General features: G+C 42.1%; 1 protein-coding gene across 1 annotated transcript in view; it reads left to right on the forward strand.

Annotated features, from left to right (window-relative positions):
- Meis2 (Meis homeobox 2) overlaps positions 1-11,048 on the forward strand; it is a 188,882-nt gene that overhangs the window by 16,292 nt on the left and 161,542 nt on the right. Inside the window, exon 6 of the mRNA XM_013010013.1 lies at positions 2,862-2,976. Coding sequence (XP_012865467.1) covers positions 2,862-2,976 — 115 coding nt within the window. The remainder of the gene's footprint in view (positions 1-2,861; positions 2,977-11,048) is intronic.

The raw sequence follows: 11,048 nt of genomic DNA on the forward strand, positions 1-11,048 counted from the left end.
CTCCCTCCCTCCCTTCCTTCTTTCCTGGCTCTGGGTCTTGAACTCAGGGCCTGGAAGCTGTCCCTGAGTTCTTACGCTCAAGGCTAGCGCTCTACCACTTTGAGCCACAGCACTGCTTCTACCACTTACTCTTAAAAGTAATTTTGGTACACATATCTTTCTTTTCAACTGTGTACTTTGGAGAACACCTTGAAGAGAACAGCAAAGAAGGAAATACACTGAATTATGAATTAAGGAATTGATGAGACCTGCCTTTGAAACTTAGTACAGATTTGACTGGTAGGAGCAAACCAGTGTTTGAGCAGGAGTCCTGAAAATCCCTGTATTGCCTATATAGAAAGACTCGCTCGAGCTTCATGCGGACGATTATGTAATAGCTATTGGGAGACATTTGCCTTAAAACATAGTTGAGGTGTTAGTGGTTAATTATTGTAATTTTCACAAGGGGTAAGGAGCTTTTATAGCAGCCAGCTTAATAAAAAGCCTGCAGTGCATAAAATTAACATCACTTGCTGTGTACACTGAAAAGTTTAGCTTAGGTGAATCCACTGCAGTTAATACAAATACAGAGAAGGTTCTAGCCTGTGCTGTTACAGGACTAAACTCATGCTATTACTCCCCCTCCCTCCTTTTCTTTCTTCCTCCCTCCGTTCCTCCTTCTGTTCCTCTCCCTCCTCCTCCCCTCCCCCTCTTCCTCTCTTTCCTATAATTCTTCTAGCTCTTTATCAGATTACCATCCTGCAAAACAGCAGACAAGAAGAGACTGTATGGCTTGAAGAGCCCCAGCATTCTGTCTGCCATTAGCTTGAAACCCATGGAGTGTTTTCTAACTTAGATTAAAAAAAAAGAGATCATAGAAGTAACTTTGTCTGAATATAGACAATTAGAAGACTTGGTTTTATTTTATTCTACCCAGTTTCATTCCCTAATTTACTTCCTCTAGCATATCTTTATATTAAAGATGGATCCTGTACCATATTTAGAGTCACTAAATTTCTGCTCAGGGTTTTTGCTGATGGCAGGCTGTAGCATTTTTTTATATGGATGTTGTTAATCCAGAGAGCTGTGGGTTGTGTTAAAAATCTATTGAAAATGCCAAATATTAATTTATAATCTCTGTGTTCCAAATATGAGTATTTTCTTGCCTTTTCTTACCTTGTAGTCCTGTTTTATTTTTTGTGTTATACGTATGTTACAGAGTTCATGTTCACAAGAATGACAGGGTTTTGTTTTTTTCCTAATAAACTGTGCGATTTTCGTTTGGCCATGAGGGTTGAGTGCTGCTTAGATACTGTCTGGATTGCTACAGGTTCCAGTAGGGTGCACGGCGTATTTTGGGAGATTGACATTGCTTCACATTTTGGGTGCCCCAAAGAATTCCCTTTGCCAGTGGTCCAGTAGACAGACTTCTCTGAAGCTGTTGTATACAGTGGCCAGGAGTATAGCTCTGGTCTCAAGTCTGCTGTATTTCATGTGTGGTGTCTACCCTTCATTTCTGCCAGAGGAAATTCCATGTGTTGCTTCCCTTCGAGGGGTGCTGATAAAGTCTTTCCTGTACATTAGAATTCCTGTTTTCCTTAAGCAACAGCAGAGGATTGGAAGGATCAGGAAAGGAGAGAGGAAACAGGCAAAAAATATATTCAGCAAAGTATCATGAGCTATAACATAGTTCATTCTGCTTTGCATGTCCTTGGAAATAAGTAGTTCTCCCAGGAAAAAAAAAAAAATCACTACTCAGTGATTTAGAAATTCTGTGGTGCTTAAGAGAAAGTCTAGCTAGCTTACTAGATGGCAAGTAGCTCACATCTCTTTCATTTAAAAATTATTTGTGGCTGGGAAGGTGGCTCAGTGGTAGAGTGCTTGCCTCGCAGATGCATGAGGCCTAGGGTTCGATTTCCTCAGCACCACATAAATAGAAAAAGCCGGAAGTGGTGCTGTGGCTCAAGTGGTAGAGCGCTCTCCTTGAGCTGAAGAGCTGAGGGACAGCGCTCAGGCCCAGAGTTTAAGCCCCACGACTGAAAATTCGTGCAAATTATTATTTGCAAATTAAGTGGCGATTGATAATTTATTGGGTATCAATGTAATGATTAATATTGCATCAGTTGGTTACAGGATTAGCTGATGACGTTTTTGGGAGCTCACACAGGTTATCCTAGGGCTGCACACATGAAAAATGTGAAGAGCTGGGCTGGGAAGTTGGTTCAGTGGTAGAGTGCTTGCCTTGCATGCCTGAGGCCCTGGGTTCGATTCCTCAGCACCACATAAGAAAAAAGCCGGAAGTGGTGCTGTAGCTCAAGTGGTAGAGTGCTAGTCTTGAGCTGAAGAGCTGAGGGACAGTGCCCAGGCCCAGAGTTCAGGCCCCATGACCGGACCAAAAAAAAAAAATGTGAAGAGCTGTCCCATATATTCTTCAGCCTGTGGTTTTACTAAGGGAGGTGTTAGTTATATAGATATTAATGTTTTGAAATAGTTAGTATCCAGGAGCCTTGGGGACCGATTGGTGGGGAATGTGCCTTGATTAAGGTGTATCAGAAGTTTAAAAGATACTTTCAATATTTTCTTACTTAAAAACTGAACTTTATCGTGTTCTTCATTTGAAGATGGTAAAATGCACCATTTAAGTGCAATATTTCAGTTAGCCTTAGCAGATGTATACACCAAAGCGAGGGTTAATAGAGTTCTGGAGCTCCATTTTGTACCTGTAACTGAAAACAGCACCGTGTAACATGGCGTGCGTGTGTACCTACTTGTGCAAATACTAATAAGTACACGTTTTTGTCTCCCTTTGCTCCTCTCCTCTTGGCTCTTCATATACTGCGAAATGGTAACTGTGGGGAAATTCCTTGGCATCCTGGCACCAGAACCCTTCATCTTGGCGAGACCATGATGATGCAACCTCAACCCACTCAGCAGGCACCCCGGGACCCTCCAGTGGGGGCCACGCTTCCCAGAGTGGCGACAACAGCAGTGAGCAAGGTAAAGGGCAAGCATCAACTTGTGCCGAGTAAGGCATGACTCAAATGGCTTGCGTGTTTTGTGGGGTCAGTCCCTCCGCTTCTGGGTAAACAGGAGAAGGACAGGTAAGGACATATATCTGCTGTCATTCAGGAAGACAGTGTTTCTTCTTACTTTACTTAAAGAAAGAATACAATATGCTGTCAGTCTCTAAGTAGGAATTACAATAGTAATTGATTATTTCTGCCAGTTCTTTTACGAATTTGATTACTACCCTCTACTCTGGTGTGTATAAGTACATGGAAGGATGGACCTACTTTATTGCTAAAATTCAGTTCTTTGAATTATAAGTAGAATATTTACTCATAATATCAAGCCACAAGAGTTCTGTGTAATCAATTATGCTCTAAAGGACAAACGATGTGAAAATGTGTTCGTAGATAGATACGGGGGAGATTTTACATGCGGTCGCATCTTGGGATGAGGGGTTTTGAAACTCCTTGGGGAGTGTTCCTTTTTCTTGTCAGCTATCATGGTGACTTGGTCACAATTCCTAATATTTTGAATAACCAGAGGGCAGGAGGAAGCAGCTACAGATGTTAAGGAAGCCTGCTGCAAGTTGGGGTGAATTATTACCATTGAAAGTCTACCTACTGCACAGAGAGCAGTTACATATTGGTGAGGATGCCTCCTCTATGGCTAAAATGATCATTTAAGGGAAGATGCATTATTGAATGTGGGCCAGGAAAGTGTATAGATTTTACTTTTTAATATTTTACATTAGGTGGTGTCTGATCTCATAGGTCAGTTTCATCTCTATTACGACCGTGTTTATGGGCACAGTGTTTAAGTGTTAGACAGGCTTTCACATAGAAGACAGCTTACCAGCTTGTAATGTCATTATGTCTGCCATGTTAAAAGGGCAGTTGGTATAAGGAGAGTGACTTTCCTCACAGTTTGCGGCCAGGGATTTGAGGTGGGCAGATTTCCAGGAGAGACTAGGAAGATGCGCTTTCACTGACCACCTCAAGAGCCCGGGGAAGCAAGCTGAGGCTGACACAGGGGTGTGAAGTCTGATGTGGCTGTAGAAGGACTTGCTTGTTGTTTTTATTGGGGGTTCGCATACTGCTTTTATTGCATCCATCCGTTACAAACAAAACTAAACTATGAGACACTGTGAAGGTAACTTGCACATAGATTCTGTGCACTGTGTACAGTGCACACACTTAACTGTGGATTCCTTGGTGTGTTTAAACCCAGAAGGCTTTGTATTGTTCCACGCCTCCTCCCTGCCCCCAAAAGGGACAAAAGGGTGAAATGTATCTATTAATAAAAACAAAACACCCTACACATAGTACAAAAGAGGAGAGAGGAGAGGCGGACTTCCTGGCCTAATGAGGCCTTCTTCCAGAGGCTTCTTGTGTGTGAGGCTGTCTCTGGCCTTTCACTTGCTCAGGAGCCCAGCTTCATTTTTCACATTCTTGCAATTACGTTAACGCTTCAAGCATTTCTGACTCCAAGTCAGCGAGCAACACCGGGCATAACTCAACACTGTGAGTTTTGCTCCTCTCTGTAGATTCATTAACAGGTCACCAAGGTCCCAACTGAAATTTAAAACTGACGGGTTCTGTTGGGTAGGCTGAGTTATGGCAAGGGGAGCCAGAGAGGAGAGGGACAGACACCGAAGCCTCCGCTCCTAACCCCGGCGAGCAAAGTGTGGATGGCTACCCCAGCGAGCAAAGTGTGAAGTTTTATCGTTTTTGTTACTTAGTTGTTTTTTTATTTATTTTTTGTTTTTTTTTTGCTGGTGTGGGGCAGTGAGTTCAAGGAAGCAAAGAGCTGTGAGACTCAGATAGAAGCAGGGCACCGGCCCTCAGCGTGGGGGAGCGCAACCGCTTATCCCCATGTGGGAGGATTGGATCCCTAAAGGATTTTATTCCTCTAATCATATCTCTGTGGGATTACAGATGGACACGGTAGCTTTTGTGCACAGGCACTAGGAAGTCAGTCTTTTCACCACGTTAAAGCTTGAGAGAGACAACGTAGGCTTCCTGTGAAGGGAAGAGCGTTTGGGAAGTGCCCTCCCTGGTTTACCACATGTTTTGGTTAAGACATGGATAAGGATACTCTTGGTATTTTCACAGCAGAATACAATCTGAAGACTAGACTTGGGTGGTATATTTTGTCATACTCCTGCTCCTCTTGGTCTCTTAAACATCTTTTCAAGATATTTTGACATTTCGTCCCACTGGATTGTCCAGAGTAGCTTTCCGTAGGAAAGATGAATTATCTGCTGCAGGGCAAAGTCAACAGCGACATTGACTGAAATCACGTATGCTTATCACAGGCTAAAGCTCAGGGTTGGTGCAGAATGGAAAACCTAGGAAGGAAATACTATGTTCTTTGTATTAAGTAGATTATAATGTTTCACTGAAAATTACGTTTGCAGTCTAGTAAAGAGTTTTTCTGCTTATTCAGAGTTTATTAGCACAACAGGCATATGGAAAACTGTAAAATGATTCATTTTCAAAACAAATTATGATAAACAGAAAAAGCAGGGATGAATTGTACTAAATACAATGTTTTCATACACATTTTAAATTAAATTTTAATAGCCATATGCTATAAAACAATACATGCATTTATGTTGCTTTATGATTTTTGAGGGTATTTTCACAATAATGATTCATACAAATCTTTACCTAAAAACACCTTGTTTTTATGATCTGATAGGGAAAGAAACACAGTTTCACAGGTGAAAGGTCATCTTTTCCTCCTAAGGCAAAGATGCCAGAAACCGAAAGGAGGAAAATAAAAATAAATTAATTAAAATAGTGTAAGAAATAAACTTTCTGGAATGTAGACCCTGACTTTGCTACATCTCTCCAGTAGCACATTCTTCCTAGTGAATGATGTAAATATGAACCAGACGTTTCATTCACTTGCTTTCTGCTGGTAAAAGCAGCCAGGGGGAGGACGTTTGTCCTGTTGGCCACAGGAATGAGGAAGGAAAGCTGGTTTTTCAAGGCTAGAATTTGGGTTGGGATTCTGGGGAAGTCACCGGCACTCTTTGTGTCTGCTTTCCCATCAGAAAGTGAGGCTTGACAGGAAGGCGGGGACTCAGCCACAAGCTGCTCTGCCTCTCAGTGTGTAGTTTTGCCAGACTGAAGACTAGGAAGCGGCCGCCTTGTTTCTAGAGCACCCTGAGAGGCTTACATGAAAGGCACCGTGTATGTACAAAGTATTATTATTATTGATGGGTGTGTGTAACTCCCATTACTGCTGATGGGAGTTACGCATGTGAATTGGCAGGAGAATATCCCCCTCAGTGTGCAGAGCACATGAAATTTACATTTTTTGCAGTGCTGTAATTGAGATGTTGACAAATTGGAGGATATTGATGAGCCTTTGTTTTAAGTATTTCGTGCCAAGTTTGTTTTATTTTTTCTGGTTTGAACAATGGTATGGGTTCAGCAGCAATGAATAAAAAGGGTAGACTAAAGATAACTTTGTATTTCAATATTTTGATGTGCCAATATGAAATAAATTGTCTTAGGCAAATGGAATATGCTGTTTTAATCATTAGCTATGCATGAAAGAAAAATTGATGTTGACATCTTTGCTGTAGAATCGTTGTAATGGGGCCTTCCTTACAATTCATTTTTGTAAAATTCATTTTGTACATTTTGCAGCAACTGAACAATCCCTGCACTGTGAATAGGCAGGCTTCCCAGAAATACCGAGACAGTTGGCCCAGTAACTGCTGAGCTCACACTGCACACCCCACACACGTTAACCATACTGTTGCCAGACCCAGCTCAGCTTCAGTATAGACACAGTCCACCCCCCGGCCGCGTGGCCGCCGTGCCTCCCTTCTCAGTCCCCCAGCCCTCCACTGAGGGCTCTGTCGTCTCCTACCCGGCCAGTCAGGCTAGGACTCCACGGACGGATTTCATGTAGTTCTAGATTTCATACAGTTCTGCAGCAGTCATGGGGTCAGAACCCACGAATTCTCCTCTAGGAGTGAATGCAAGTTCCTGTATGCAAGGCATACAGGACCCCTAAGACAGTAGTAGTACTACACTTTTGAGTTGGTAACGCCTGTTACAGTGTTAAATAGTGTTTCCCTCATCAAGATATCTTACTTAAATATTGAAAAGCAGGGTGAGGAATACCTCAAATCCACTTTCTGTGGGTCCTGGCTGTGTTCTTCTGGGATTTCTTCCTCAGTCTAGGGAAAGTCTTGTCAATGCAAGTGGTGGCAATCTCTTTAAAATAACCCTAAATACAATGTGACAGGTGCCAGCTGGCATAATCTTTTGCTAGCTGCTTTTAACTTTTATTTTTCCTAGAGCTAAGTTCATCCCAAACTGGTCATTTACTGTTATGATAAATACAATGACATTTCTTTTTCTTCCTATCCTCCTAATTGTATCAAAATTTTTTCTGACACTATAATTGATCATGGAACATGACCACAGAAGAGGCTGCTGTATACAGAATATTAATAATGCATTTTCTTTCTCTTCCCCTCCAATAAAATAAAAAAAAACTATCCTTCAATCATCAGAAAACACTCAAATAATTTTCTGTTGCTTTCTTCTGAACTTACTAGAGTAGTAACCATTAGAAATAAAATTAAACCCTTCTAATAAATGAATGGTCTAGGAACATGTAATGGTGCCCATAAATGCTTAAAAGCTTTCTATAATTGCTGTTAATTTTGAGTAATTTCTTCCTATATGTATCAACTTACTTTAGAGACCAGAGTTGGGATTTCTAGATTTTTTTTTTAACTTAGTCATGTAAAGGGTTGTCTCCTGATGGCAGTTAGAGTTTAATTTAGAGTAGTAATTAAACTTGAATACTGCCTCATGAACAAAAGATAAACAATAAACCAGCCTCGTCCCCTGCTGTTTCATAGCTTTCTTTCACAGATGTTTTAGCCTGATTTCTACACAGTGAACTACCTAACATGGAGTTTTGTGGACAGAGGTTGAAATGAGTCCTTTTTCTCCTCCTCTTCCTTCTTCTCTTCCTCCTCCTTCCTTTGTAATTCTTTTTCTCCCTCAAAAGCAAAAATGTAGGGGATTTCTCAGTATTCAGGTTTTTACAAACTCTGATAGAATAAATACTTCATAAAGATGTATTTTAAAGATAATCACAGGTCTTTTTGTTAGATATTGCTTGCTGTTTTCCCTTAGAAATGAGTCTGGTCACAAATGTTTCTCACAGTGATAGAAGAACCACCCCTTCTTATTTAAGTAAAATTCCAAGAATAAGTGAAGGAAAGACAGGCTTGATGAGGGGGGATTTTTTTTTTTTTCCTTTTGGCTCTTCTTCCAGCTTCCCATCCCCATGCATTCTACCTGCTACTAGCATTACTTAGGGGCTGTACTTTTCCCTAGGCTACTAGGGTATCTCTGTCCAGTTCTAGATCCTTCCACTGTCAGCCATGATCTTTTGAATTGTCAGGTATGAGTGGGGCATTCAGCGTAGAAGCCATGTTATGTTCACTGGGTGGGGTAATTACTGAAAGCTGAGGATAGCTGCAGTAAGACAGAGGGATACTTTCATGATCCCATTAGCATAAGAGTGGGTAAATTATTCATGCCAAGTGAGGATCTATGGGGAAAAGTATAGTTAATGCACATAGTTTTTAAATGTATCCCTTTCTGCTCTGAGACTGAATTCTTGTTGGAATCAGTTCTCAGACATTTACGGGAAAGCTCTGGTGGCGTGTTAGATGCAGTTCATCTCTCTCTGTTTGCCGCGCTCTCAATGGAGACCATCTGGCAAAGATCCAAAAGGTGATTAAACAAAATGATCAGCTCTTGTTGCTGTGTTACATGTCCAATACTGTGGATTAAAAAACATGACCCACGACAGTCAAGCAAACGTCATGCCGCTGGCTCCCCCTTCCCCCTCCCTCTCAGTATAAGAATTCAGATGGTCCACAAATGTGCGTGCCATCTTTGTGTCCTTATGGCCCATAATCATGAGCAGGTTGTGCAAATGGTTCTCTCTGTAGCGCTGTCTGTTCCAGCAACATAGAAGCATTTCATATTAATTGGGTCAGTCTAATATTCACATTGACATGGGGAAAATCACTAAAATTTATTCTTATAGAAGACAATGAATATGTGTACTTTCTGCCACGAGGGAAGTGAAATCTGACAACTGGCTTATGCAACTGATTAATTTTCCCTGAAACTGGAGAAAATCAAAGCACGAAAAACTGTCATTCTCCGCAAACAGTGCACAACCCTTTATAACCAGACAAAATGGACTAGGTGGGGGCTTTCAGGGAGCGTGTGGAAATGAGCCTTGGTGTGAACGCCATAATCAGGGATGAATTTACAGTGCCATTCGGAAAAGCCCTCCCTCCCCATAAACAAGCTGATAATCACAGGGAAGCGGACTCCCAATTAGCTCTTCCTTCCCTCATGTGGATCCCGTGCTTCTGTATGCCCTCCTCAGGCTCCGATGTGTCACTACTGAGTCGGTGGTATGTCTCACGTCAGATCCAAAAGTTTGCAAGTGAGATGTTTTTATTATGAGGAAATCCTGCTAGCAAGCAAGGTGAACTCAACCAGTCATTTTGAGCTTGAGCTTAGGTAAAAATGCCAGCACTTGTGACTGAGGGACAGATTTGCACCAAATGCCAAGTAGACACATAACTTGAACAAAACCAGACACTGTGAGGAAGTGATTGAAGAAATATTGAGATGAAATCTTGCTATAAAATATATGTGGATATTTATAACAATGCTGTTAATTGCTCCTATGTCTCATTTGCAGAAGCCTGAACTGTGGTTTTGTTAAGGGGCCAGTGGAAGGCATGTTAGTTAAGGCAGTCAAAATGAAAGACTATTACTCATTAGGTTGTTCTGATATTACGCGTGACAAGGTGAGACTGTGGGAATTTTCCCTGACTGGTAAGATAGCACAGGGTACATTTCAGTGTTGATGTCAAGAGAGGATAAGAATAAAAATGCTCAAAAACCACTTGAAAACATCATCATTTCTTGTCAGCCCCCTTTCTAAGGGAGAGCCAAGCAGTGAGTAGGAGATGCAGAAGGGCTTAGCAGTCAAGGAGCGGAAGTGAAGTCCCCTGGAGTCTGTGCAGTGTGGCAGATGAAAGGGGCTGGAACCGCCGTGGGGGTCTTAAGGCTATTATAGGGCACCTCATGCTCTGTTATCACGCTGATTTCTCAATTGATTTTTGGCTGAACAGCACTTGCTGAATCCCTCCAGTGCATCTTCCACAGCCTTATGGTGCCATACATTGTAAGATACATGTGCTGGGTTTCTTCTTATTGTCCTGGTTCTCGAAGAATAGTCTGCGCTGATAAGCGCGTTCTGGGCCCCCTACTCCACCCACAGGGAGTTTCTCAGAATCCTTATTGTTTGCTTGTTTGTTTGGGCAGAGGGGTAGGGGAGGGTAATAGGAGAACTTTTTATTCATTCTCACATGTTGACATCTGTTTTTAATTTGGCCTTGAAAAGTATTTTTTATGTCACAGCAGAAAAATCATATAAACTGCTTTAATCTGCTGAAAGTCATCCCTGTGTAGTTCTGAGCAGCTCACTACTTTTCCAGTGACAGGCAAAAAAAGCAGCTATGGGGTTTCCTTGAAATCTAGCTCCTCAAATTCAAATGAAAGCAAACCACTTTCGCACCCCCGCTGTGCAATGGGAAAGTCTCTGAGCTTCCTGGAAAGCGGAGGCCTGGAGAGGGGAATCCTGAAAGGAGGCCCAGAGGGCCTGCCGCCCGCCTGACCACAGTTCTAGTCTCCCCGCTCCCAGCTTTGAGGCCAACACCCTGCTCTATACATTTGTGCTTCTGCTGCGCTTCACATAACCCAACTATGGACCATTTTTAGTAAGTCTATTTAAAAAAAAAATCTATAAACGGAAGCCACAAAAATTTCACTTTTTTTTTTTTCTTGTTGGTTGTGGGGCTTGAACTCTGGGCCTGGGCGCTGTCCCTCAGCTCTTCAGCTCAAGGCGAGTGCTCTACCACTTGAGCCACAGCGCCACTTCCTGAGGATCACAGTTTGAAACCAACCTGTACAACAAAGTCTGTAGGA

The sequence above is a fragment of the Dipodomys ordii genome, unplaced genomic scaffold (assembly GCF_000151885.1).
Source record: "Dipodomys ordii isolate 6190 unplaced genomic scaffold, Dord_2.0 Scaffold11, whole genome shotgun sequence".
In the NCBI taxonomy this organism is placed as follows: domain Eukaryota; kingdom Metazoa; phylum Chordata; class Mammalia; order Rodentia; family Heteromyidae; genus Dipodomys; species Dipodomys ordii.